This window comes from Xiphophorus couchianus, chromosome 8, assembly GCF_001444195.1.
Source record: "Xiphophorus couchianus chromosome 8, X_couchianus-1.0, whole genome shotgun sequence".
Classification (NCBI taxonomy): Eukaryota; Metazoa; Chordata; class Actinopteri; order Cyprinodontiformes; family Poeciliidae; genus Xiphophorus; species Xiphophorus couchianus.
Genome location: NC_040235.1, coordinates 18,639,955 through 18,667,277, shown reverse-complemented (window position 1 = coordinate 18,667,277; position 27,323 = coordinate 18,639,955). Strand labels below are relative to the sequence as shown.

The window sequence follows — 27,323 nt, the reverse complement described above, 5'->3', positions numbered from 1 at the left end:
TTGGCCTTACAGGCATCCCGTCATGCTGTCTGACTGAGCGCTACGTCAGCAGTGAGACAGAAACATGGCGGTGTCCAACGCTCGAGTGTTCACGTTAAGTTTTCTCGCAGCGTTAGTGTTTCACCGCAACCTCACAGACGTTGCTGTAGAAGGTTCGACTCCGGAGGAGCCTCCTCACCGCCGCTTTGAGTACAAGTACAGCTTCAAAGGACCGCACCTGTCTCAGTCCGACGGCGGTATCCCGTTTTGGATTCACAGTGGAAGTAAGTTTGTATCCAGCTGTCAACATCACAGAACAAACTGATAAGGAGGATGTTTCCTTAAGAGTGGACCCTGGCAAGGAAAGGATGACAACCGAGACTTGTCTTGCTTGCATCGGTTTCCGCTCGCGGTGTTCAAGGCGATGCTGCTTTGCTCTCAACCTGCACCAAAAAAAAAAAAATGCTTGAATGAATCCATAGCACACTAGCTTCCTATCCATAACCCGATGAATCGCTGGTAATTGTTTAATATTTGTCAAAGGACCTGGCTGATGCCACAGCGTATGCAGACAGGAAAAGCTGCTATTTTCCTTTCCTGTCTGGGAAAATAGCAACACACTGAGTTGTCCAGTTGCTGAAATGAACTGCAGGGGGGTCACACTTCCTTTCCAATAAGCCAGCTCTACTTAAGGGTAAAAACATAAATGAACGTATTGTCATCATTTTAGTTTAAAACATTACATTTACTATTTAGATTCTAAAGACTACGAGTTAATTTTATATAAAGCTAGACTTTTAAATAGTAATGCCTTATCGATTCATCCTCTTAAGTCTTACATCATCTTTTCAGTTGTAAAAAATGTCTGTAACATTTGCAAAGTACAAACTCAACTTGTGTCCTAACTCCAAGGGTCGAGTCACAGTGGCAAATGACACAAGCTAGTTTGCAAACAGAACTGCAGAAGATTCACCCTCTAACATGAGGTAGACAGGTCAAAATTCAGCTTTTAGATTGAAACACTTGTAATGCTGATGTATGTATTGAACAGGTTTTTAGATGTGACTTGACTGTAGGTAGAGACTTTGCTGTATCAGTGTCCAAGGTTTTAAGGATAGCGGTGATATACTGCATGAAGGGAACCTGGAGATATAGCCAGCAATGCTTGGGATCAGTTGAAGTTTATAAGGAGTTTGTGAAGTAAAAAAAAAGAATTACGGTAATAAAGAAGAGATGGAAATTTGGAGTGTAGAATTTTTGTATTCATGAAAACATAAACCTGGGTATCACAATGGAAATTAATACAATATTTTCTGAAAACATTGCCGTGAGGGTGGATTATGATTAGGAGGAACCCCAGTTGTGAGCCTTGTGGTACACCACTGCCTGCAAAACTGTTACTTACAAAGCACATTATCTACATTTCAACACTCACTTTCTCTTGTTGTGATTTCAGATGCTATTCCAAGTGCAGACCAGGTGCGCATTACCCCATCCCTCAGGAGTCAAAGGGGCTCTGTGTGGACAAAAAATAAAGTCAACTTTGAGAACTGGGAGGCTGAGGTGACCTTCAGAGTATCAGGAAGAGGCAGGATGGGAGCGGATGGTTTGGTAAGCAGTTTTAATTCTTTGCAGACAAGGCAGCCGAGTTTATTCCATGGGAAGATTGTGGTGATTTTCTTTTTCCAGGTTGGAATGCATCTATTATGGTGCAAAGTCCTAAACAATAATCTTAATTAATCAGAATTTGATTCAAAAGATCAGTGAGTTACTGGAAGTGTAAAAAAATTAGTCATCTCAAACCAGACTTCCTGTTCCAGGCAGTGTAAATAAAAATCTGGTAAACCTAAAATGGGTTGTCATATCACTTCAGCAACAAAGATGTTTTACCAGACACAAAATCAATGTTTTTCCATGAAGAGCTCAGTTTCCAGACCTACAGAAAGCCTGAAGAGTAGAGAGTAGAAGTCAGAAACCAGGACAGAAAAAGAAGTAGGCTGCATCTCTCTGTACCCCTTTAGAATGCACTAGGAGGATGTTGTAATATTGCATTACTTCCAGGGGTGGCACCATAAATGTGCTCTAGTTACATTTTGGATTTTCCTTTGTTTTTAAGTATGATTTTAAGCTACTGCATTGATATTAAAATGTTGTTCTTGGCTATCTTTACCTGCAGACACTGCAGGTGTGTGTATTATGTGAGCTATGGACAATTTCACTCATCATCGCTCTTTAGCTAAATATGTTTCTAAAAACCTCTGATTCATTAAGTCATCCAAGAGTCTCTAGATGTGGCCTCCAACCTTTCCAATGTGCAGTAGCATCATGTTTTGTTTTTTTTCCTTCTGCATTCATTTGTTTTCTTACCCAACACGACAGTTGGGTAAGAAACTGTCGAACAGAACTGCAGAAGATTCACCCTCTAACATGAGGTAGACAGGTCAAAATTCAGCTTTTAGATTGAAACACTTGTAATGCTGATGTATGTATTGAACAAGTTTTTAGATGTGACTTGACTGTAGGTAGAGACTTTGCTGTATCAGTGTCCAAGGTTTTAAGGATAGCGGTGATATACTGCATGAAGGGAACCTGTTTCTAGGTGCTAGAAACTGTCTAGCACCTAGACAGTTTCTAGTCTAGCACCAGCTTTTCTAGGTGCTAGAAAAGCACATAACATAGCTGTTATGTGCTTTAAACTTGTGATTCTGGTTTTCAAAGGTGTGTCATCCCCATAGAAACGGAAGAGTCATGGTGTTTAATGATTACATGAAACAACTTGAACAAATAAATTACTTCAGACATTGTTCAACTGCACAACTCACAGCTGATAGAGGAGCAAAGATGAACTTCTTTTTCCCCAAAAGTATTTTTGAGAAAGAGTATTTTCACTAGCTAGCAGTAAGTTAGAAGGAAATGCTGAGACATACTCTGCATACTCTATTTTTAAATTGGTGCATGCAAAGTGCTTTCTCCTGTTCACTGGGAAGGTGAATAAATAGTTTATCCTGTTTCACCTAATCATCCTTTAGATGTCTCTCCAGTCTAATTTTGGTCAAGCTGTGTCAAATACAGTTGATTAGTCAAGAGTTACACTGTAAATCATAACTTTATCTTTGTCCTAATATTCATGTTGCAGTGGACTCTAATAAATGTAAACTTTTTAATTTTCATGTGTCCAGGCTCACTTATATGGTGGTCAAGTCATTACAGAAGAACAATAAAGTTTTTAATGTAAAATGTCAGACCTTGGCCAGAAACACCTGTCTCAATAAAACTTTAAGATAAAAATAATGCATTTGATTGTTTTTCCCAGTCACTAGACTGTTATTATCTGAGGTCTATGTTTATGAACTGAGACAAGATTTGGAAGAGCACAGACTTATCTATACAAGTTCCCACAGTTGACATCAAATCAAAGGACTTGTCTAAATAAAGTGCTCCTGTTGTCGATTTGCCTTGAGCAAGATTAAATAACTACAAATTTAACTTCTTACTTTGTTTTTCTTCCAACAGGCAATGTGGTTCACCGGCGAGCAAGGCCTCGACGGCCCAGTGTACGGTGCTGCTGACACGTGGAACGGAATCGGAGTCTTCTTTGACTCGTTTGACAACGATGGAAAGGTTTATGTCATCTTTATACTTCCAATAATAATTCACGATTAACATGTGAAACTTGAGGATTTTTTTTTAGGTGGAATAAGGTTGATCAAATTGTCTCTGTAAAAGAAGAGATATTATTCCTTATATATATATTCATTAAATTTGGGGCTGTCTGTAGAGAATGTAAAACTACTTCGAAAAATAGTTTTTAAAAAAATATTTATTGTTAGTGAGCAGGTATAGAATATATGTTGTAAATAAGATTACCTACAAACTAAGCCACTTTTGCTCATCAGATCACAAAAGGATTAACATGTTTTCTCTATTTTTGCTTCGCAATCTTAGAAAAATAACCCGGCCATACTCGTCGTCGGGAACAATGGCAACCTTGTTTACGACCACCAAAAGTAAGTAAACATTTCTTCTTGCTTCCCTCGGGTGACATCACCAACTCAAAATTCAGCAACTTAAAGAAGATTAGAAAATATGATTATGTTTGCTTGAAAGTAAATAATCCTCTATCTTTTCTAATCTGCCTTGGGCAAGTGAAAGCTTTTTAATCACTTTTTCTGTGCCATTCCAGTTTGTCTTGGAGTCAACAGTGTTTACGAAAACATTAATGTTAGTCACTTATCTTATAAAGTTTGTATCGGACTGTTCCTAATCATAAAAAAAAACCCCATTTGTGTAGCATTTCTGTGTTTGGTTTTTAATTGTTTAAATTTTGTTTTCTTGCAGTGATGGCACCACACAGGCCCTTGGAACGTGTCTGAGAGACTTCCGAAACAAACCGTATCCGATCAGAGCCAAAATAACGTACTACAGGAAGACCCTGACGGTAGGAGAAAGAACAGGAATCAAACATTTTAAAGCTGTGAATGTCTGAATATTAAAGACTATTTTCTACCAAATTGCTTGATATTTTTTTATCTTCCTCCTTAGGTTTTGATCAACAATGGATTCACTCCAGACAAAGAGGACTATGAGTTCTGCACAAAGGTTGAAAACATGGTTATTCCGACTGAAGGCTTCTTTGGCATCTCAGCTGCCACTGGTGGTTTAGCAGGTACTACTCTGTTCCCTGAATCCCTGCCCGAAATACCTGTACCTTTTTTTTTATTATTATTCAAATCGTATGCTGTGCTTATATAACCTTTTCTTTACTTTTCAGTTTATCACAAATCTTATTTTAAACAGTTTTTTTTTATTTCTGTACTTTAAATTAAGATTTCAGCTAATTTACAAAAATTGTTGTTTATACTGTATATTTTATATATATATATACATATATATATATATATATATTACTAAATATGTACTTTATTATAATTGTGATCTTCCTAATTATTTTTTTACCTCCATCAGACGACCACGATGTTTTGTCATTCTTGTTATTCAGACTCACTGAACCAGGCCAACAACCGGTAATCCCATTTCTGTTTATTTTTTACTACTTGTTTTCCAGTTGTCATTTACCACATTACCAATCCCACTGTTTCTTTTTTTCTTTTTGTTTTTCTTTTGCATGTGATTTTCACTGAAGCCCTCCGTTGACTCTGAGATTCCTAAAGAGGAGAAAGACAAGTACCAAGAGGAATTTCAGAACTTTCAGCAAGAGCTTGATAAAAAGAAGGAAGAGTTTCAAAAGGATCACCCAAATGTCCAAGGAGAGCCAAGTTAGTTTTCTAACATATTTGAAAGTTATATTTCAAATATAAAACCAGAACAAGCATAGAGTTCTCAGTGCATGTAGAAAAACTTTAGTGATTTACCTTTGACTCTTGTTGGTCGTTTGTGTGCGTTTCAGTCGACGATTTGTACGAAAGTGTGAATGACCGCGAGATTCGTCAGGTGTTTGAGGGCCAGAACCGGATCCATCTGGAAATTAAGCAGATCAACCGGCAGCTCGCTATGATTCTGGATGAGCAGCGTAGATATGTTTCAGTTATCACAGACGAGATTTCCAAGAAGGGGACAAGTACCGGGTCAGGACAGGTGAGCCAGTTTTCTGTGTTATTAACTATATATTTGACTTACTTCAGTATGTTTAGGTTGGAAAAAGCCAGCTAACGGTAAACTGCTGAGTTTTTCAATTTATTCGCTTAATGATTGCTCCGTTATTATTGAGAAGGGTCTCAATTATTTTCAAGTGGAAATAAAAAGAAAAATTATTTTACTTGTTTTACAGTTTTTTTATTCTTTTTTGAGAAATGCATCTCTGATTTCATATCTGAAACAAACTTCTTGGTTGAATGAAAATAATTGAATAGCTAAATGTGCCAGAGATATGAATAATTTTGCGCTACACTGTAAACACTATGATGTTTAGTCAACTGTTTTGTCAAACATTAATACAAGAGTATTTATCCCTCAGAGAATTAATCTGTATTTCTCTCTCAGCTCGATTCTGCGAGTCAACAGCTCAGCTCCGTTATCTCCACGCAGCAGGAGCTTCTCAGAAACCTGAACGAACTGAGGTGAGCACCAGCACTAAAGTACTTATTTTTAAAAAGTTGTTGTTTTTTGCAACGAAAATAAAAACACATCCATGATACCCAAGAAAAACAAGGGAAATCCTGCTGAATAAATCTCCTAAATCATATTTAATCTCAGCATGGCTGTAAAATCACAGGTGCTGGCCAGCCTGATAATCCAGCTGCTGTAACAGCTTCTTTCAGTCGCCCATCCTTCTCCACCACCACCTTATGAGTCTCTGCTGCTCTCTCAATGTACTTGGCTGCCACTCGCAGATTGAGGATAATCATCACACATCTTCCACTTATGTTCATGTCTTTTTTATATATATTACTCATATCATTTTATGGAGGAATTGAATGAATGCTGGTTTGTTTTTTGTAATCAGCAACCCACCAGATGTAGGATGAACTCCTACCACCTTCGCCTCAGTGACTGTGGTGTCAAGTGGTGACAGAAATATTAAGTTTTATGTTATTGTATTGTAAGAGACGTTGTAGTATAATCCAAATTTGGCTGTTAAGTTGAATTAAAGCGGCCCAAGTGTGGAGCCTTGAGGAACGCCACATATGATTTTTATTTGCTCAGATATATAATTAGTGATTTGCTAATCAATGATTAGCAAGTAATATGACTAATTAAATTACAGCATTTGAAATTTCAAAAAAACTACTTGGATTAAAATAAAAATATTTACGGCATGATAAATGTAGTAATATTTAGCTGTAATCTCCTTATTTTTTTATTATTGCTTTTTAACCTGAAATGGTTTCCAATTGAAAATAAGAAACTATACAGAATTTGATCCTACGATAATACAGCTTAAGAGATTTCATCATTCTGCCCATCATGGCAAAACCTCAAAAAGACGGGATGATTTCAGTTTACAGTAAGTAAAACTGCTTGAGTATACACATAGTCATTTTAGCTGTTAAGAGCATATGAGCTGATGATGTTAGGATTTTGTTGCAGCAGATTAATAAAATGTATGCATATACCTTATCAATCCCAGTGTTAGATAATGTATGGCTTTGCTTTCTGCTTCACAGATTATAAAGAAATGATTTGTTTCAACTATCGTGGGTTGTATTACCTTGAATTTTTAAGCTTTTAACCACTACGCCTGAGAAATTTATGGTATGTTTTCATTATTATTTGTTAGCATAATTTTCACAGTGTCGATGAAAGAGGTAAAGACTCTGACTAGTCTACATTTTTAGTAAAATTTTCCATAATTATTTTATTTTTTAAAAGTTAAATCAAACTATTTGTACCCCTTTTGCATTTTATTTTGCTTTTTAACTTGAGTTAATAATACAACAAATTCCAACATACCCCTTCCCATTTTCCATTCGTATAGATGCAGATATAAATATATAGGATAGGAAAAATAAATCTTATTGTGGTGTTTATTTTTTATTATAATTACATTTTTACATTACCTTTTATTTTAGACGTGATATGAACTATTTTATAAAAGCAACTTTTGGGTTAGTGTATAAAATGTATCCATCTTTTTATGCATCATGAAGATTGACATAACAATGGCATTTATAAAGAATTGTTAAACGACATTTCTTTGTGAAGAGCAAACCTCGCCAAGTGTTTTTTGTTCATCTTTATGCATGATCTGCATAAAGAATGAATCAGAAAAAAAATTATATAAAATTATGATATGAATAATAACTCAATATAATAATAACTTGAATAACTTGCACACGGCTTGACTCTGATTTATTTATGTTCTAAATGTGACCTCACATGCTTTTTACATAAATCAGTATCAAATAGATAAGACAACAAACATTAAATATTTTCAAGCCTTCCATTTTAACCTAAGCAGAGGGACTGTATTAGTATTCTTTAGGATAAATAAGTTCAGACACTGGCAAAAGGCTGCAGCTGCCCCCCTCTAATGTGCTAATATGAGCGGCTGATCTGTATTACTTTGTAGATTAAGTTCTCAGTTTATCCTGCTCTGTCATTTAAACACAGTTTGTATATTTAGAGATGAAGTCTGATCACAAAGAGGGCTTTCTGCTCCTAAATGGGTCAGTCGTAGGAGATGAAGATTATATGCAGGGTTTAATAAATGCTCATTTACTTTCTTAAGTGTGCTTTTTTTTTTCCCCATTTATGGTGACACAAATTAGATTTTGTTTATATGTCATCCCTGTCTCAGACCTCGGCCATGTGGCTCAGCAAGAAAAGGCCACATCTTAGCACTGTTTTGTCCTTATCAGATTAGTGGTCTTTAAATACATCTGTCATACACAAGCAAAACATGGTTTCCCCTCAAATTGATTTTGTCGCAGCAATCCTCCCCCAGGGCCTTCCTACTTACGCCGCTGGAAATTCTGTTGATTTGTCAACGCACTTTTTCCTTCGTAATCGCCTTAGACGTGTTTTAAGATGATAAGGGAAACTTATTGCTTTCTCCATGTTCGTAATCAAGTGTAAGAAACGACAATTTGCCGAGAAATGTGATCCAGGCTTAGATTTTTTTCTAAGAATGCTGTACTCTATTTAAACTTGATATACGGAGGAAATTGAATGTGAAAGTGCAGATTTACAGCCTCTTTTTCAATCAGCGAGGAATTGTGGTTATATGCATTGATAATCATTGTTCTGTGTCATATTATGGGTGGTAAGAATCATATAAAGGCTGTCGTTGGCAGAACTAAATGTAAAATTTGTCAGAAAACCTTTAAGTTACAGGTGTATTTTTTTTTCCTATCATTATACACATTTATGTTAAAACTAATGTGGGAATTTAAGCATTTTTTCCATTTTCTTGTTAAACCGTGGACAACTTTGCATTAAGATGAACAATTATAAGAACCTCATTTAAAGCAATATTGAAATACTGAGAATTTCCTTGACCAATACTGTTTCATATATTCTTTAACAATTTATTCTACTTTTTAAATTGTAAAAACAAATCACTGTAAGCCAATCTAGTGAATAATAAACAATTGATAAAATATTTATTTTTCTTGCTTTGGCCTTGAAAAATTCACATTTTAATTTGATGTCCAGTATCATGGCTGGCCTGTTATACATTAGAGATAATCCAGATAGTTTCTGCTCTGTTTCTTAACCCTCTTTGCTTGTAATCTGTTGTAAGAACATATTTTATGAGGGGATTAATTTGGCAATCATGACCTCTTTTATCAGATGGTAATTTTCTGTTTTTGAACTTTGAGAATATGTAAGGAGTGAATGGGGATTAAAGGATTAATTGTAGACGTTTTTTTTTCCTGAAATTAAACAAAACCACACAGCATATTCACGTCTCACCAAGCCTCCTTTTGCTTGGACTCTTTCAGTCCTTTGAGAGACACTTAGATGGCTTAACCTAGCAGCTCAGCATCTCTATAATGTCTGTCGCTTTTTTTTCCTTGTCTACAGAAGCTCCTTCCATGAGTCTCTGAAGCAGATCGGTTCAGTCCAGCACCAGGGTAATGCAGGCGGAGTGGGGACATACGAGACCATTCAACACTTCAACGATATCAAAGAGAATCTTCACACAGTGAAAAGAGACGTGGAGCACCTGGTGCAGCGTAACGTTCAGGTATTTCTTAAGGCTTTGAAATTCTGAAGCAGCTCTGGGTTAAGAAATAGTCTACAAGGGTTGTGTTGCGTGTGCACATTACTGAGTTTATTTCATAATATCAATGGCTTGCGATGACAGTTCCATAGTAAATTCATCTTTTTTTTACTTGCAGAATCCAGGAGATAAGGTTGTAAAGTGCCCTGAGCTGCCTCCCATGCCTTCCTGCTTGTCCACGGTTCATTTTGCAATATTTGTTGTCATCCAGACGATCTTATTCTTCTGCTACATCATGTACAAGTGAGTAACTCTGGTATTGATTTGTCAAACATGTCCATATGACTTTTAAAAACACCCATTGGTTTCTGTCCTAATTGCAGAAGTCAACAGGAAGCAGCAGCCAAGAAGTTCTTTTGATGACGTTGGTTTCTAGAACAACAGTATGCACGAGTAAATGTCAGATTTTTTTTTTTTTTTTTGTTCAATCATTTTCAGATTGTAAGTTATTGTATGTGGAAACTGCTTTTGTGGAATAAGACTTTGTTTTAATTATTAGAACATTTTTTATTTGATCAGCCAATTGTGTGTGAGTGACAGTGTGAGACTTTTCAGCATGATGCAACATGGTCCTTTCAGTATTTCTGTTCAGTCAGAGCTTTCAATTTTGTTTTTCTGAAATCTGGGGTCTGCCTTGGGCTCACTTCATAAAATTTAACCAACAGTTTAAAAAAAACAAGAGAACGACAACCTGTGTCTAAAAGTGTACATTGTGTGTATTTTTGTATAAAATGCTACAGATTTTTTGTGACCCCATACATCAAGGATCCATTTCAGTTTTTCTCTTCTGGTTAACTTTAAAAAAAATATCTGAATCTGCCTGAACAATTTACATAAACCGTTAAAAACCAGCCACTGTGTCTTTTTCTTTATAAAATGCCAATTTGAACATGACTAATCTACACTAAATAATGCTCTAATGAGATCAGTCATACAAGAGAGGTTCAGAAGTTAATCTTAATACAAGTCAGTTGCTTGGGTATTTATTTAGGATGTCTTCACTCAACGGATGAGCCTGATACATTTTGCATAAGAGGTGTTAGGACATGTTAAAGTGTAGTTGCTAAATGTTTGGCTTGAGTAGCCCAGAATAGCAGGATGAGGTGATTAGGTGAAAGGTTTATAGTGTTGAGGAGCTATAATGTTCTTACAGCGTGTCACCTAAAAGTCTAACTTTGTCATTTGTTTCTAAAGATAACTGGAACATACAGCAGTATGTTGTTAGGATGGTCACTTATATTATTTATCATGATAACTTTCTTGTCATAAGGATTTAGATTGATTCCATTCCAATTAATGTTTAAAACCCCGCTAAACCGTCAGTATTAACGACCACTGTTTGTTCAATGAAAGTGTCAGTAAATTTTAAAATACAGTAACAGCGCAACAAATCACACCTCTTCATGCATTACAAATTAGCATTATTTGTCAGCTAAGACATAACAAATAGTTCTTATCGTCACTTTTAACATTATCACAATGCTACTGCAAAATACTGTGATAAAACCTTTAAGTCCATATTGAACCACCCCTGCTGTGTTTCCTTAAGATTTTTTTTCTACATCTTCTCAAGTCAGACGGCCACTTCACATTTCAACTTGCAGGGAATGTGCTGCTTTCATATAGCAACTCAGGACAGTCATTGATAAAGAAGGCTGTCCGCTCCTCTTCCTCCCTAATGGAGAAATCTGTGCTGTTCCAGCTCACAAAAACACTAAAAATAGGTATGGCAGGTGTGATAGTTTATTTTAATCAGGCAATCTTAATACTGAGCTTTTAAAAAATGCTTTGATTGGATCCTTTTCTGATTACTGCAGGGTTTCTAGGCAGTCTGAAAAAGAATGTTAAACTTTAGAAATTATATTCAAGTTTTTTCCTGCAGGTATGATGAATTGGAAAAGGCTTGAAGAGACGATCATATTGTTTTAAGCCAGGTCAGCATGAAGTCGTAACTGCCTGTCCAGTCAGACATACTGTTTGTCCTTTTTGTCTCACAGTTCGCAGGTGTCTCCTCAGCGGTAGGCCATAGAGCTTTTACTCCCTAACAAGTTATCTTCCGTACATCATCAATAATCACATGATCATAATTGTATTCAAAAACCCTAATAAAACCACTGACTCAGTGTATTAACCTACAAAGTGAGGTTCTTTTTCTGGAGCAAAAAGCACTCCTGTATGCTTGGATGCAGCTGGAAAGAAAAAAAAGTTGGCATATCGCAATGTTTTAGTGGAAATTAAGATGGGAACGTATTAGGCTGAGCAGGAGATGAGCTCACATTCCTACTTGATAATCACAACTTCATCTGAATTCTGCTGTGCCATTGTGTTCTTGAAATTATGCTTGAAAAAATTTGTATAATACCAGAGGAGAGAATACTGTTGCGCTACTTGTATGTAATTAATCTGTTTATGTGTTTGTAAAAAGAGCTACAGGCCTACGAAAGACCATGATGGAACGACTCCTCCCCATTTCACACCTTTAGCCAGTCATGTTCCTATTCAACAAAAGCATTGCATGAAGGATGGCTTCATTGGGATAAACAAGAATACAGTATAATCCTGGTCCTCTCTCCCCTCTGCTTGATCTCAGCAGTGTAAGCTGCACACGGGCCGATCTGAACTTCTCTAACATGATTAAGCAGCAGTGGGTGGAAGTACACAGCCTCTGTTTTTGGTTGAAAGAGACTGACCTTGTAGCCTTAAGGCCTTTTGTGAGTTTTGGTAAAAGTTTTGCCTAAAAAGTGCTTCAAACCTTAAAAATAAATTTTTGAAAAACTACCAGAAAGGTCTCCATGATTTAAAAATAGAAAAAAAAAGCAGGCCATCTGCCTCTTAGTATAGTGAAGCAGAAGGGATTAAATCCAGATTATGGCAGACTGTGTGTGTGTGTGTCGGCGTGCGCATGTATGTGTCTGTTGCTTATCATCAGTGTGTCCTTGACTCTGTAGGCAAGCAGGAGGTTAGCTAGGGAGCTACCACTGGATTGGAAAGCTACAGGAAGGGAAAGCGAAGCACCAGGAGAACCGTTTACTTTTTCAGTCCACGAAAACATCCCCCTCCTTGGAGAGTAAACACTCGGAAGAACTCGTGATGGCTTTTTTGATCAAGAGCATGATTGGGAACCCCCTGTCAGGAATTGGTCTTGGTGGTGGAGGCGACAAAGAGGAGGAGGCCACTCCGTCAGATCCTGCAAAAGCAGCTGGGATGACACGCGAGGAGTATGAAGAGTACCAAAAACAGTTGGTAGAGGAGAAGTAAGTAGAAACATGGACCAAACTACACTTTGAGCAGTTGCCACTGGCCTGTGGAAACCAAAATGGCTGCAGAGAATAAAATCTGACCTTGACGTATTGTTTTGTTACATTCAGTCTCTCTGCTTTTCCCTCACTGTCAAAAGTCCACATCTTTTATTAATACACACAGGAAACAAAAGCATAATAAAATAACTTCTATTGTTTTTGAACAATGAAAAAGTTGAGTTCTTAAAAGAGGCATCTATTTCTGAAGGTCACAAAAGAGACTAACCAAGAAGATTTTTTTTTCTTGTTTATATTTTGTCCGTGGGGCTAAATATAGTCTTTTGGTTCTTGAAAGATAAGATTAAATTATGGCATACACACACAAACAAATCATAAACATTTAAAGTACAATAATTTGAATGACATAAAAAATTTTAAAAAACAACTATTTTTTAAAACAGTCTGGCAGTAAAAATGGTTTTAAATTACATCTGACTTGGAAAGATGAGACGTTTGAAAACCACTCCTGTTTTGATGTTTTGACTAAATTCTAGGTAAGCCTGGATGGGTAATCTCTTTAAAAGGCTGAGGTAAAGTGCACTAGGAGCTTTGTTGAACATGCAGGAATATATTCAGGGTTTCAGATACTTGAATCAAACATTTGTTTTACAGAAAAAAGTTGAATAATAAAAAAAATCTGAATCAAAAATAATGAAAGCAGATTTCAACAGCAGTTAGACAATTATTTACATGTTTGATTTTGTTCTGTGCAATTATTTTACTTGATCACCATAACTTGGGGAAAAAGTTCATAGAAGCCCTCTCTATATTTATTTTTTCTTTATAGGCAACCAAGAAATAATGTAAAGAATGATTGGCAATGTTGCTTAGATATTCCACAAAAGACTATGAAATATACTTTGTTGTTGGCCTTTCAATCTACAAGGTTTTCATAAATTTCCAGTATTGACATTCCTTCCATATGTTTAACAGGTTGATCACAAACTTATATGGATGTCAATGAAAAAAACTTGTCTACATACGGGATACACTAACTAATCTGTAATGTATTTTTGTAACCAAGATTAAACAAACTTGAGATTGTTTTCTTTTTTTATTTGTCCAGGATGGAAAGGGATGCAGATTTCTTACACAAAAAGGCAGAGCGGGCAACGCTCAGAGTGTGTCTCAGGGACAAATACAGACTGCCAAAGGTAAACATATGTTTTTATCTTTACACGTTGAATAATATAGTTGTCTTGATTCAGCATGTCAGGAAACTTACCGTAATTCCATAGTGACTGAATAGTACATTTTCATGATTTAATTTTGGTATTTTCCCACTTATTTAAAGGAAGAAGTTTGTATTCATTGGAAATAGTATTATTAATTGAAGGATTCTGTTTAAATATATGTTCCGTTTTCATTTAGAAGTCATGTTTTTTCTAAATTTCTTGTTTAAAATATTAACAGAATGGTTAAAAATATTCAAAATTTTAAATGTGAAACAAGTCCAAAAACCCAAAATAGCTTCCATACATTTACAGTCAAAGCTACGGCAACACAGTGTTTGGAGTTTTTATGACTTCCGGCGATAATACTATCTCAGACTTGCAACTTCATTTCATGAACTTGTTGCTAAAGTGTTCAAAATTGCAACTACTAAGGAATACATCATTATTGTATTGCTAACAGACACAAAACTGGTCACTGATCATTACAAAAGGGGAATCCAATCATTTTTAAAACTGGCAACTAAAACAAGGTTAAGCTCGGTTCCATGTTACTCCCAGATCCATGTCAAACTTTGAAGATAAACAGAACAAGCCATGCATTGTCACTACACTTTTCTTATCAAAAGTTTTTAGTACAGATTTTTCATTTGGAAAATAATGGTGCCAAAATGTATCCTGAGTATTACCAAAGTTAGCCCAAGTATCCTTATGGGTGGTTTCAGAACTACGGTGCTACACAATCACATCCTTACCAAACCCGAAGAGAATATTTATATCCTTTAAGATGTAATTTCTCCACATGGCCAACAAAACAAAACATAGGGTGTAATACTAACCTTGAAGAAGTACCTTACACACTATCCATGCACTATGTTTTATCAATGACTTGAGAAATCTGAATATTTGGGAATTGCCTGGTTTTAGATTGTTACTGCATGATAACCTTGAGTAAAATATTGTGATTGCATTGTCATAGTTATTTCAAAAAGTTAAAAAAAATATATGCTAAATCAAATTTTTTAAATCTAAAATAGAGAGTAGCAACTATTTGTACTGCTGCATAAACAATCTAACACATTGATTGTTACAGTCCATTCCTAATTTTGATTTTACTACATAGATTTAAGTAGAAATTTAGAATTAACATTCATTAGAAGTACAAGTACTACTTATCTATGTACCTATTGCCTAGAACGTTGGTGTTTTACTCTCTATAAAGTAATTCAAATATAAAAAGCCAATATTAGATCTTACTTGGCCAGGCTGGAGGAAACTCCCTCCAACCTCTCCACCTTTCTCTGGCATCTAATTTAAAGGATTTTAAACTATGTAATAAAAACTCTATTATTTTGTGAAGCTGATTGTTTACTCAGTTTACAATGATTCTGAATCCAATTGAGTGATTTTAGATAATTATGAAGCTAATACCAAACTACAGGTTCAAAGAGGATGAAATCCAACTATGCCCAAAAAGCCCCAACAAAAAAAGTTGTGGATGTTTTTAGCTGATATTGAACTTTTTTCTTCAGTCACTCTATGTTGGAGCTTTTAATCCTGCAGCTTAAAAATAGCAAAAATCACCTTGGAGTTGGAAGAAACAGCAGGTTAATATAAAAGTGAAAAGCGAAGAAGCCACAGCAGGAGAAAAATCAATCAGTAATATTGTAAAAACTATAAAACAGCTTCTAATTACCGTAAACATTGCAATTCCACAACAAAGACAGGAGGAGGCTGTATCTAACAGCCATTTTAAATGAAATGCAAAATAAACAACAAAAAAATGATCTACTAATTCAGCTCGCTCTTTGGTTGGGTTTTAGCTGAGGTCATCTCTGTATGACAGGAGGAGATTACTAAGAAAGGCTTGTTGCACCTTTAGTCTTAGAACGCCAAATGCCACAGAGCAGGTGTTCCAAGCCTATTAGGGCGAACCCTGGCAGAGGGATCTGGCGCCAGCAAACTGCAACCTTTACTTTAGTGGATCTAAACTGGGCAATTGGTGGATTTCAGAGGAGCCTTGACAGAGAAACAAACTGTAATGGAGGGAGCGAAAAAGGTATGTAGAGATGTCATTTAACTGTTCAATCCTGAAGTTTTCCAGTAAATGACTGAGAAGTTGATTCAAAACCAGTCTTGTGATGACAGTGCAACTGCGAGCGACTTTAGCTGCTCTAATAGCCTTCAGCTAATGGCACATCAATGTCTGGTTTCCTTTTTCAACCACTTGGTAAATTTTATTTAATTGCTTCATTTTTAAAGACATTAGCTAAATATCAATGACCTGAAAGCAAACAAGTAATAACATTTGAACAATAACATACTATTGTTTTCATTAAATTATGTTTATATCACATTTAAGTACAGAAAAGTGGCAAGTCTGAACATTAGCTGTTTTCTTGTTGGGTTTTTTTCCAAAAAAGAAACTTGAGTTTTTTGTTCTAGTTAATAAGATTTGTGTGATCGAATGTTATTCATAAAATTCATTTAGAATTATTAGAATAAGTGTATTTTCTTAAGAGAAACAGAAAGTTGGAAGCAGACAGTCGCACATTACAGAGGTTATCTTTAGACTGTACCTGGGAAGAAAGGCTAAATCAGGTCTGATAATCCCACAGATAGAACTTTAAAGTAGTCACAGGGCAGAGCCTACTCACATCTAGTTGCTTATGAAACTTATGATTTAATAATAAAGAGGAGGAAACTTACAGTCAGAAAACACAAAATATCCTCAAATATTCACATGAGGTTTTTTTCATTATTGTTTGCTTCTAAATGATCCATTCAATGTATTTGATTTTACTGTACAACAGTGAAACCAAAGCAGTGTTTTTGCCCAAAAAGCCAAACACAAATGTTTATTTTTCCAATTAGTTCACAATTATGGAGCAATTTGTAAATGTAACCCATGGTGTTTACAGGACAAAGACAAAATTCTGCTAAAATCAGTCACACTCACATATCAAACTAAGCAAACAACATACCAATCGTTATTAGATTGAATGATGAATCATTATTCATCAGACCTAAAGTTGTTAGGACTGATGAATAAACCCACAATTGTATTTGTAAAACAAGGCAGCAAGGCCCTCTTTCCAACAACCTTTAAACAAACCTTTAAAAGAACTACTGAGGAGTTCGCCTGCAGCCATCTTGAAAAATGTTGATGCAAAATGTGTTTTTTTTGTTTTTTTCCTTTTCCAAAATGAATTCAAACAACCAAAAATCATCCTTAATCACAAATCATCTTGCAGAAGGACAAGTTAACATTTTTCTTTTAACAGATTTATCAATATATATCTCGATGTCTGAATCTTAGCTCATTGGTTCCTGACCACATTCTCCTACCTAACGTTGACATCTGCAGAGCGAGCAGGACGAGAACATGATAGAGATGGCCGGGGACGACGTGGACGTGCCCGAGGAGCTGCTCAAGATGGTGGACGAGGACGCCACGGAGGAGGAGGGCAAGGACTCCCTAATGGGCCAGTTTCAAAACCTGCAGAACATGGACATGGACCAGTTGAAGGAGAAAGCCTCTGCCACGGTGACCGAGCTGAAGAGCAAAGCAGAGGAGAAGTGCTCTGTCATGTGAACAGCCGAGGGTGGCGAAAGCAAATGGCGGAAAGACAGGGGGGATTGTTAAGATAATAATTTAACATATGGGTTGGAATAAACCAAGTTGTGAGTCTGAGGTTCAATACATTTGTTGAGAATAAGCCCTCTCTCATGTTATGTCACATTATTTGATTCAAATCATAACAAGAAATTATATTAAAGCCATCATAAAAATCTGCTATAAAGTTTTCCTTTTATAGATTTTTTTTTTTGCACACAAATTTGCAGTACATTATATTGTGTCAATGGTGCCCAATCCTTCCACTCTTATTGTTCAGTGTTGTCATGAAATGAGACAGGTTAGTCTCTATATATGTGTGCGTGTGTGTGTGTGTGTGTGTGTGTGTTTTCATTAAAAAAGAAAGTCAAGGTAATCCAAGATGTGCTGATAGAAAACCAATCCTTCCTGAGTTATGTAACTTTCCTCTCAGTTTTATTGTTTTTTTTGTTTTCCTTTCTTTTATTTTTGTTTCTGCTGTATAAATGTTTGATATATTTAGTCACCACCTTTGGTGTTGCACGAAAGCATGTGATTTTCAGGTGGATTTCAGCTGGATTAAGTCTTTGCAGAAACATTTGCAGATTTGCACAAACTTACTTTATAAATACATAAATCATGAAGGCGACAGATGTGGGTTTTTGAAATGCTTGAATGCATGTAAATTGTGAGAAGGTAAATTTGTTGTTCAAATAAAAATGCATATTAAACACAAGCAATGAGTCAGTGGTGAAATAAAATAAATGAAAAAAACATTTTTATTGTCCTTTCACTTTCAATTATTAGCCCAGTTTGGGATTGTAACAGAAAACCAAATGCATGGTAGAGGAGTTAGCATCTTGTATCCCTGGGAAAACAGTGTTAACTACTTCATTTGGATAATTGTTCTTGCCATTAAAACCCAATAAGTCCAATTAGTTATGGAAAAATTGTGGATGCTTACATTCACTGTTAAGGTATATTTTCTGTTCTTTGAATTTAAATCCTTAATAGTTTTCATGATGATTATCCCTCAAATTCAGTCACACAGCCAGAAAACATGTAACCTTGGGGAGCTGCAATTAATCTTATTTACACAAATCAGGGATAACAGAGTGAAAAATAAGTAGGTATTAATTTAATTGGGCATTATCCAAACAGTTAGGAAAGATTAGGCTAAGGAGAATCAGGCTGATGGGGAAACTGCAGCGTTCCGAGTTTTACAAGAAGCCAAGTTTGAACGGCTGTGGATTTTTAAAGTCTGGAGATTCCATTTAATGGGATCAGCGCTGCCAAGGTTGTTGGCCTGTGCCATCTTTCCCTCGCTGAGTCCAGTTTTTTGTTTGTTTTTTTCTGCACAATGTAACGAAGCAATGTTGAATGCAATTTAAATTTCCTGTAAAATCATAATGGATAAAATGTTTAAGACTGCGAGGTAGTCGAATGATTTACATCATTCTTGAAATATTGATGTGTCTTCATTGACTATCAGAGTCAGAAAAGTTAAAGTCTAATATACTTATTTAAAGATTTGCCAAATGTTGTAAACAATCAGATAAAATGGCAAATGAAGAGACCAAAACTCTTCACAAAAAAAGATGCGGAGTGACATAACTGATGCTGATCACAGGAATTATCAAAATGCTAATAAAGCTTGAAAAAAAAAAATCAACATAAAACGTATTATTAAAAAAAATGGGTCCTCATTTTACAAAACTAAATTTGAGGAGCAGACTTTTGAAAAGTTTTCAAAACAGCTGGCTGGCATCCTGTCTTTCATCTTCACACAGTCTCTCATACTTCACTGAGTGCCAAGGTTCTGGAAAGATCCAGTAATTGCACCTGTGACCCTGTTTAAATCCCCAAAGACACAAAATGTTTTTCATCCTGTGTCTCTTACCTTATTCAATCTGAAGTCTTTTGAGAACACTGCAAAAGCTGAGATCTTTAGAGCAACTCAGAGCAGCCCAGACCCTTTACAGTTCACTCATACAGCAAGTTGGGGCTGTGTAAACTCGCTACTTCATCTAGTTTTATATCACTTCGAAGGGGTAAAACATTTCATTTTCCTGTTTTCATTGACTTTCACTAAATGTTTACCTGAGTTCACCCCATATTTCAGCTGTTAATCTTGTGAACAGGCACCACGTCAACCAGGATTCAGTTTGCTGCTAGTTGAGTTTTTAACAAACAGATCTTAGAGAGTGAGCGTTAATGGTATGTTCTCTTATACATTTTTGTCTTCCACATGGTTCTCTCAAGCCTGTGTCCTTTCACCAACTTTATTTATTTAATAATCTTATGAGTCTCCATGAGAATATCATCTCTCATGCTGGCAGACTTATGTTAATAAAGCAAAATCCAAAAGTTAAAAATGTTCATTTGTCCATGTTAGTGTCAGACTCATTAATAATTTGACTTTGTAAGCCCCACAAAAACTCTTGTGTCCTAGTTGAATCATGAATTGTTTCTTTTATTTCTGTCCATTGTATTTATTTATTTGTTAGTTTTTGCATTTGATTTCTGCAGGCTGGAAAGAAATAATTTCACACAGTAAATTATTTTCAGCTTTGTGGTTTTTGAAGCCTCTCTTTCAGATTACCAGCAACCTAGCTTTGTTTTTTCAGTTTAAATTCTCCAATAAAATGGTAAATGTGTTTTGAAATGGATTTTCTATTGTGCTGTATTGAGTCACTAGGCAGACAATAATAAAGTAAGAGCTTCTTTTTGCCTCTTGGACTGACTTAGTTTTACACCTAACTTATGCTCTGCAGTTAAGACATTATTGTAGTTAAGACATTATTTAGTATCCTGCTATTCTTCATGGACCCCTCCCTGTTGGGCCAACGCAGGTCAACGTCTTTAATTAGGAAAACGAAATAGTTTTAGGGGTTTTAACTCTTTTGAGTAAAATAACTAATCCCCTTAAGAAGGATTACCACACTGCTGTCAATGTTTGTTTGTTAAGTGGCTATTAGCTCAAATTGTTGTTGTTTACGCATTAGTCACACTATTGAGACATTAGACATTTTTTGAAAATCTTTTGTTAGATAAATTGTTAATTATTTATATATAGATTTTTCAATTAGCTTATACATTTATGGCAGTTTGAGATCTGAATGTGTGAAAACTGCAAAACAATTCAACCAACAAACTCATTTTTGGTGACAATATCTTGAAGATGTGATTAAATATTAAGCTGTCATCTTGCAATCCGTGATCTCACCAGAGATCTTGTAATTATGATTTTGTTGTACCTTAATCTGTGGGCTTAATCTCCCCCCCCCTCCACACGTTGACATGAACATGACATCTGGAGAAGAGGAAAGATGGTTTTAAGATTTATGTAAGTAGGTTTAGAGGCATGCTGATGCACTTGGGATGGGGATGGGGTGGAGTTCTGCTGGGTGAAGGCTGGTGGCTGCATGTTACCCCCTAAATCCAGCAGGACGTCCCCTCTGTGACGTGACGTGGGAGGGGTGTCCCGCACAAGCACCACTTTAAAAACCATCAGCAAAGACGCACCATAACAACAGAGAGAACTTTTCCAAAATAAGACTTGAGAAGAGAGGAAAAGTTTCAGTAGAAAAAAAAGCAGGAGTCTGTGAATTCTGACATTTCTTCTGGACTTGAAGCGACCAATGTGGCTGCTCGGATCTGCATCCCAAATGATGATGATGATGGATGAGCGCGTCTCTCCCTCCGCACGTTCCGTGCAGAGCCCGGGAACCAACCCGTCCACCGTCCACAGCATCGAGGCCATCCTGGGCTTCAAAGAGGACACCATCTTCCACCAGTCAGCCTCTTACACCGGGACACAGAAAGACCCGGAGCGCAGCGGGAATGTTACTGTGACCCAGAGGAAGAAAAGTCATTACACTGACAGTTGTGACAGTGAGTAGATTTATTTTTTTTAATTTATTTTTTGTTTAATTTCTGACAATAATATTTGAAGGATATATTGGCTTATTGCTTTTTTTTTTTTTTTTTTTAGTTATTAGCCACTGTTGTGGATAGCCACAACTTCTGTTTCCTCGGTAAAGTCACAAGTTGGGTCAAATAATGTAGAAGGTGTTGCTACATAAAAAGCTAAGGAAAGTTTTAGCAAACAAAAAAACAATAACTCAAAAGAAAAAAAAATAGAGGTTTCTCCTTTAAACTTTTCTAAGAAAAACAGCATTTTCGCCTTTTTTTTCTTTGAGTCTCTGAACGCCTCCTTCTCCTCCGTAGCAGGTGTGTGCACCGGCGAAGCTTCCGCAGGTCCGGACTCACCGGACAGAGACGGCAAGCTGTCCGACGACGAGAACCAGAAAAAGAAACACCGCCGGAACCGAACCACCTTCACCACCTTCCAGCTCCACGAACTGGAGCGGGCCTTCGAGAAGTCCCACTACCCGGACGTGTACAGCAGAGAGGAGCTGGCCCTAAAGGTCAACCTACCGGAGGTCCGAGTGCAGGTGGGACATGGCCTCCAAAATAATGCCACTAGTTGTTTTCTGTCGCTTCATTAACAACAACAACAACAATAATAATAATAATAATAATAATAATTTGCTTACGTATGAATATTTTTATAATGCGCTAGGTATTTTCCCATTGTAAAATACACGATTATAGAAAAGGTCACATCAAAAGCTGCAGGCTGCTTACATTTTATTTTTCCACCTTAAACCAGTCTTTCACAAATATTTTTGATAAGACACATTTTAAAATCTATTTACCAAAAGCAGTGAGTGAGTTAACATTGTTGCAAGGGAATACAAATTAAATATATCTCAAAAGTAGAATAAATACCCCAATAAAAGTCTGTCTGCCCCAAGCATTATGTGCCTAATGGGTTTTAAACTGAGATTAAAAATGATCGAGATACTCGAGAAACTCATTCTAGTTTTGAGTCAGTGAAGTCCAGAGTATCCCTTTATATGTAAAATACAGAAATATTCATTTGAAGTGGCATATTACCCTGATTTTGTGTGTTATGAATTCTAAAACTAGAAAAATAAAGAAATACAAATAAATATGCAAGTAAATAACTTTCTAACTGTTCACAATGTACGGTGCAAAGTTTCTTTTTAGAACTTCTACTATAGAACAACAGAAGTAATACTTATAATAATAATAATAATAATAAAGCAATACAATTATCTGCTTTTACTGAAAATACAAAACATATTTTAAGTTCAAAGGAATTTTTAAGAGTAATTCCATCAATCCAATCCTGTCACTTATATGTAATATAGTAACAGAGTTTTTAAATCTATTAACTAAGCGATTATAATATGTCCATATATTTTAATATCTTTCATACAAGGGCTGTAATATAAATGTTAAAGATGCAACATTTTACTTTATTGTTACACATTTATTTATTTATTTTTTACCATTCTCACCTCTTTCTAGGTGTGGTTTCAAAACCGACGAGCCAAGTGGCGTCGTCAGGAGAAGCTGGAGGTGAGCGCCACCAAGCTGCAGGACACCCCTTCCCCCTCTCTTCTTTCTTTTGGCCGATCCACCACCAGCTCCCTGGGCTCCGGGCTGCCGCTGGAGCCCTGGCTCTCCACCCCTATCACATCTTCGGCCCCTCTGCAGTCGCTGCCGGGCTTCATCAGCGGCTCACAGACCCTACCAGGGGCCTACGCTCCGTCTCCTCCCCCATCCATGCCTCCTTCCTTGCCAGCGTCAATATTCAACTCCCCAGCCCTGGGACACAGTCCTCACCTTTCCCACATCAGTTCTATGTGCTCCCTGCCACCCACATACCAGTGCTCAGCCAACCCCAGGAACTCCAGTATAGCCTCACTGAGGATGAAAGCCAAGGAGCACATTCAGTCTATTGGGAAGACGTGGTGATGCCAAACGAAGGGTTAAGATGGACATGCACATCCAGAAGACGGTGATTTGAAAAGATTTTAATTTTCTGCAGATCAGATTGTAAAATTCTGGACACCCGGACATCCCAATGCCAAGGAAAAAAACGGTCAAAATCCTGATAATCGATACATAAGTTCCTGAAACAATGTAAAAAAAAAAGTTCAGTGACTTTAAATCATAAATACAGTTATTTGGATGTACTCTCCATATAATTTTTTTTTATGTTAGAAAATTGATTCAACTGTGATGTTCTGTTTTATTTTAATCTTTTCTCATTATGGCAAAGAGTTTTGTTATCAGTAAAACAAACGTGTAACAGAACCCATTTGCATCCTTTCATTATTTTGATGGCAACACAACCACACCTATGTCGCTGATCACTCACAGTCTTTTTGATTAGCAGTGTAACAAATGTAATTTATTGTTTGTCTGACTCAAATATTTTTTTAAAAACTTTCCAAATGCAAGAATTCTTTACCAATTTAAGAGCTTTAGGAGAATTAATTCTTATGTGATTCCAAACAATTAAAAAAAACATGTTTTATATCAGGACCTTCTGAAGAGTAAAACACAAAAAGAAGAAAATAGATAATGACTAACTTGTGTGACGTGAATACTGATCTGGAAAGGTGACATTTACGAAGAATGAAAGACAAGATCAGAAAATTGGAAAATTGGATTAATTTTAGTGCCCTCTAGCGGTGGATATCTGCCTTCCAATGATTTGTTTTTTTAAGAAAAAGACAGTCATCTAATATTGAAGATAGTGAGTTTAAGTTTTCCGGTGTTTATGTTCATTATTTTATTATTGAAATATCTACTTATTTAATGTATAGAAATATATACAATTTATATTACTTATATATTTTAAATACACGCTGGTGTCTGAATCAAAGTGGCTTAAACCTCTTAACTTCCTCCGTATGTTTCAGAAAATGAGTTCGTAGGTCATCTTATTTCCTCCCCATTAACTCCTACAAACTGTATCCGACTCTCTCCTGGGATTAGACTCCTAATAGGGGTGAAAGTGGCTTGCTCTTCAGTTGTTTACCAATCATCCGTGACAAATGACTAAAAAGAAGGAGGAAGGGGAAAAAAAGTGTGTTTGTGGCTTTAAAAGGACGATTTGTTTTGCCAAACTGTTGCAATTAGCGTTTCCTGTTGTCTGCTTGAATACCCTGCGAGCAAAACAATTGGTGTTTATTTGTTTGTTTATTTATTGCTCCTCTCTCATTTAAAGACTCATCACCGAACAACACAACAATCTTATGGCTTCTTTACACTTTGAAATTCAATGATTTAGTTGATTATAATATTTTGTTGGTTATGTATAAGGCACACCTAAAAACATTACCCTTAAACATCCAAAAAAAATTTGAAAAGAGAGAGAGTGGTTATAACCTTAAGGGGACACAGATTTTTAAGAAACCTAAATTCAGAACTTGTTTGAAAGAACGATGTACTTCGATACAAGGAGTCAAACTGTGGAACGACCTGCAAAACGATGTTAAAAATGTTAAATCATTACACATGTTTAAAAGAATGTTAAAGATTGTTTTTTTGAAGAAGTATGAAATAGTATAAAGTCAAAGTATAGTATTGTTCAGTTGAGATTGATGATTGACCTTGTTTCTTTGTTCTTCCTTTGTTTTCTTTTTTTTGTCACATAAGACAAATCAAAACAATTTTAGTTTTTTTTTTTTTTTTTTTTGTTTGTTTGTTTTTTGTTGTTTTGATCCATAGTTGAGAAAAAGGGGCAGATATTATAAGATTATTTTCTTCTTTCTGCTACCTTTCATTTCATTTTTAAGTTATTTTATTTTTTTTCTTTGTATTAAATTTTTTTTTTGTATTGAATGAAATGAATAAAGATTTAAAAAAAATAATAATAATTATGGTGATGTTGGCGTTTTGTGCGACTAGAAAGTTACTGAAACACGAGATGTTCATAAAATTGAAATTGCGCACCACCTAGTGGTAAAAAAGGGTTACTGTGCAAGTGAAGTGAGACCATGATGTGCAGGTTTCACGAACTTATGCAAATTGAAGATTTGTTTTTATTTATCTATTGTTTACAGTTGAAAAACGATGGGATAGTGTGATGCTGAAATAAATTATTCGCAACAGACATTTTGAATCTATTCGCAATAAGAAAAGCAGAGCAAATAAAAACAAACACAAAACAAAAATGAATTCTTCCTCAGAAGTATGCATTTATTCAATTCTTTGAGTAAAAGGTATTGTCATCGTAACATGTAATTCAGTTAAGATTCCTGGTTTCTACAACACAACCTTGCCAGTAAGCCAGCAGTTGAAACCTTTTATTTTGTGCAACTAAAAATGCTAATTCACCAAAAACATCATTGTTTTTGTGCATCTAGTGTCTTTCTATAGCACAGAGCTTATACATTGTGAATATGTGATTACAGAGCAGGTTGAGTAGACATCAGAGTCTGCGTTTGCAACTGGGCTTGTCTTGCCTTCAGTAGGATTCACTGTCTTGCTGTTTCAAAGTCAGAACTAGGAGGTCTAACACCTACAAAACAATAATTAAGCAGAGAAATGTAAGCATATCAAAGGTCAGAGATTACAAACATTGTTTGACTCGACAGGCTGACCTCTCGGAGATGTTTTCCTCTGTTGCCTTCTCTCCTGTTGTTGTGGAGCAGCGTTCGCAGCACTGTTTGTTTTTGGTTCTCTGCTGACATTTCCTTCACAGTTTGGTCCTGATCCAAGATCTTGTCCGATTGTGAAAGCATGAGGTAGTCAAGGTTTTCCTGCTGCTGTCCAGGCAGACTTGTAATGCTCTTCTTCCCCATTAAATGACCTGTAGGTTGAAAATTATTATTATTATTATTTTTTTATTTTTTTTATTTTTTATTTTTTTAAAGATGTTTCATTTAGTTATTCTTCAGCCAATTGCAATGACTTGAAATTTGCAAAAATAATTTAAAGCCAGAAGATGTTATTAATGAGATAATTTCATTAGCTGCTTTTATTTCCCGTCCGCAACACAGACAGATGTATAGCAGGTGTTTTTCTTCATGCGAGTGTTTCACTTTAATTTAGAAGTTCAATGACAGAAAAAAAAAACATTTTGAAAGTTATAGTAGGCTATATTAAATATATATGATCAAAGATTCTGCTTTTTCTTAATATTAAATAAATATTTCTGATTAAAAATGAAGGTTTTCTTACCCACAGCCCAGTGATTGCCCCTTGGATACATTTTTCCAACGACTAACGCAGGTCTCTCAGAGCAGCGCAGGAGACAAGGCGCTGCCGCCAGGATCATAAAAATCGGCCAGAGCGCCCTGCAAGACCATGAGTAACAAAGGCGCACCGCACACATGATAGCAGAGAGGGTCAGCTCTAAACCAAGCGATGTGTACTAATCCTTACTTTGCATTGACTTAACTCGGTCTAACTTTAAATAATCGACACCATAATCGCTTTTTTTCTGCTAGTTGCACCGATGTAAAGGGGGTAAAGCAAGACGTCCAGCCGAATTGCTGAAGTTCCTCTTTCGGTGCCTTTGATCGGAATGACTACTGATGAAAGAAAGTTAAATCCCCCTCCTGAAACAGCTGTGCGTCAGCGGGGCTTTAGCAGAAGTGCCACGGAGGAAACGTGATGCAGTTGGGTGATCATTTATAGTTGCCAATTACAGATCGCAGATGTTTATCTACATATTTTAATTCATATATCAGATGTGAACGTCA

At 36.1% G+C, this 27,323-nt stretch overlaps 4 protein-coding genes across 4 annotated transcripts; 3 read left to right on the top strand and 1 right to left on the bottom strand.

The window, feature by feature from the left end:
• lman1 (lectin, mannose-binding, 1) lies at positions 1-10,515 on the top strand. The gene is made up of 13 exons (XM_028026156.1): positions 1-263; positions 1,436-1,590; positions 3,493-3,600; positions 3,925-3,986; positions 4,318-4,417; positions 4,522-4,645; positions 4,945-5,003; positions 5,123-5,255; positions 5,387-5,574; positions 5,980-6,056; positions 9,466-9,628; positions 9,783-9,907; positions 9,988-10,515. Exons 1-13 carry the CDS (start codon positions 65-67, stop codon positions 10,022-10,024), a joined length of 1,530 nt encoding a protein of 509 aa, XP_027881957.1. The 5' UTR covers positions 1-64; the 3' UTR covers positions 10,025-10,515.
• Positions 10,516-10,635: 120 nt separating this feature from the next.
• cplx4a (complexin 4a) lies at positions 10,636-18,474 on the top strand. The gene is made up of 3 exons (XM_028026157.1): positions 10,636-12,918; positions 14,030-14,117; positions 17,503-18,474. Exons 1-3 carry the CDS (start codon positions 12,755-12,757, stop codon positions 17,728-17,730), a joined length of 480 nt encoding a protein of 159 aa, XP_027881958.1. The 5' UTR covers positions 10,636-12,754; the 3' UTR covers positions 17,731-18,474.
• Positions 18,475-21,239: 2,765 nt separating this feature from the next.
• rx3 (retinal homeobox gene 3) lies at positions 21,240-23,996 on the top strand. Its single transcript, XM_028026002.1, has 3 exons — positions 21,240-21,624; positions 21,961-22,187; positions 23,131-23,996. The coding sequence occupies exons 1-3, from the start codon at positions 21,372-21,374 to the stop codon at positions 23,578-23,580; spliced, it is 930 nt and encodes a 309-aa protein (XP_027881803.1). The 5' UTR covers positions 21,240-21,371; the 3' UTR covers positions 23,581-23,996.
• Positions 23,997-25,790: 1,794 nt separating this feature from the next.
• Positions 25,791-27,245, bottom strand: grp (gastrin-releasing peptide). Its single transcript, XM_028025953.1, has 3 exons — positions 26,800-27,245; positions 26,220-26,428; positions 25,791-26,137 (listed from the first exon to the last, which is right to left on the bottom strand). The coding sequence occupies exons 1-3, from the start codon at positions 26,951-26,953 to the stop codon at positions 26,084-26,086; spliced, it is 417 nt and encodes a 138-aa protein (XP_027881754.1). The 5' UTR covers positions 26,954-27,245; the 3' UTR covers positions 25,791-26,083.
• Positions 27,246-27,323: the final 78 nt, after the last annotated feature.

What these genes read in the sequence shown, in the direction of transcription:
- cplx4a (XM_028026157.1), top strand. Translation starts at nt 12,755, where the DNA reads ATGGCTTTTTTGATCAAGAGCATGATTGGGAACCCCCTGTCAGGAATT. An exon ending in AAACAGTTGGTAGAGGAGAA is followed by an intron (nt 12,919 to 14,029) that starts GTAAGTAGAAAC and finishes TTATTTGTCCAG; the next exon opens with GATGGAAAGGGATGCAGATT. An exon ending in ACAAATACAGACTGCCAAAG is followed by an intron (nt 14,118 to 17,502) that starts GTAAACATATGT and finishes TGACATCTGCAG; the next exon opens with AGCGAGCAGGACGAGAACAT.
- grp (XM_028025953.1), bottom strand. Translation starts at nt 26,953, where the DNA reads ATGTGTGCGGTGCGCCTTTGTTACTCATGGTCTTGCAGGGCGCTCTGG. An exon ending in GGGCAATCACTGGGCTGTGG is followed by an intron (nt 26,429 to 26,799) that starts GTAAGAAAACCT and finishes TTCAACCTACAG; the next exon opens with GTCATTTAATGGGGAAGAAG. An exon ending in GAGGAAAACATCTCCGAGAG is followed by an intron (nt 26,138 to 26,219) that starts GTCAGCCTGTCG and finishes ATTGTTTTGTAG; the next exon opens with GTGTTAGACCTCCTAGTTCT.
- rx3 (XM_028026002.1), top strand. Translation starts at nt 21,372, where the DNA reads ATGTGGCTGCTCGGATCTGCATCCCAAATGATGATGATGATGGATGAG. An exon ending in TTACACTGACAGTTGTGACA is followed by an intron (nt 21,625 to 21,960) that starts GTGAGTAGATTT and finishes TCTCCTCCGTAG; the next exon opens with CAGGTGTGTGCACCGGCGAA. An exon ending in TACCGGAGGTCCGAGTGCAG is followed by an intron (nt 22,188 to 23,130) that starts GTGGGACATGGC and finishes ACCTCTTTCTAG; the next exon opens with GTGTGGTTTCAAAACCGACG.
- lman1 (XM_028026156.1), top strand. Translation starts at nt 65, where the DNA reads ATGGCGGTGTCCAACGCTCGAGTGTTCACGTTAAGTTTTCTCGCAGCG. An exon ending in CTGAACCAGGCCAACAACCG is followed by an intron (nt 5,004 to 5,122) that starts GTAATCCCATTT and finishes TTTTCACTGAAG; the next exon opens with CCCTCCGTTGACTCTGAGAT. An exon ending in TTCTGCTACATCATGTACAA is followed by an intron (nt 9,908 to 9,987) that starts GTGAGTAACTCT and finishes TCCTAATTGCAG; the next exon opens with AAGTCAACAGGAAGCAGCAG.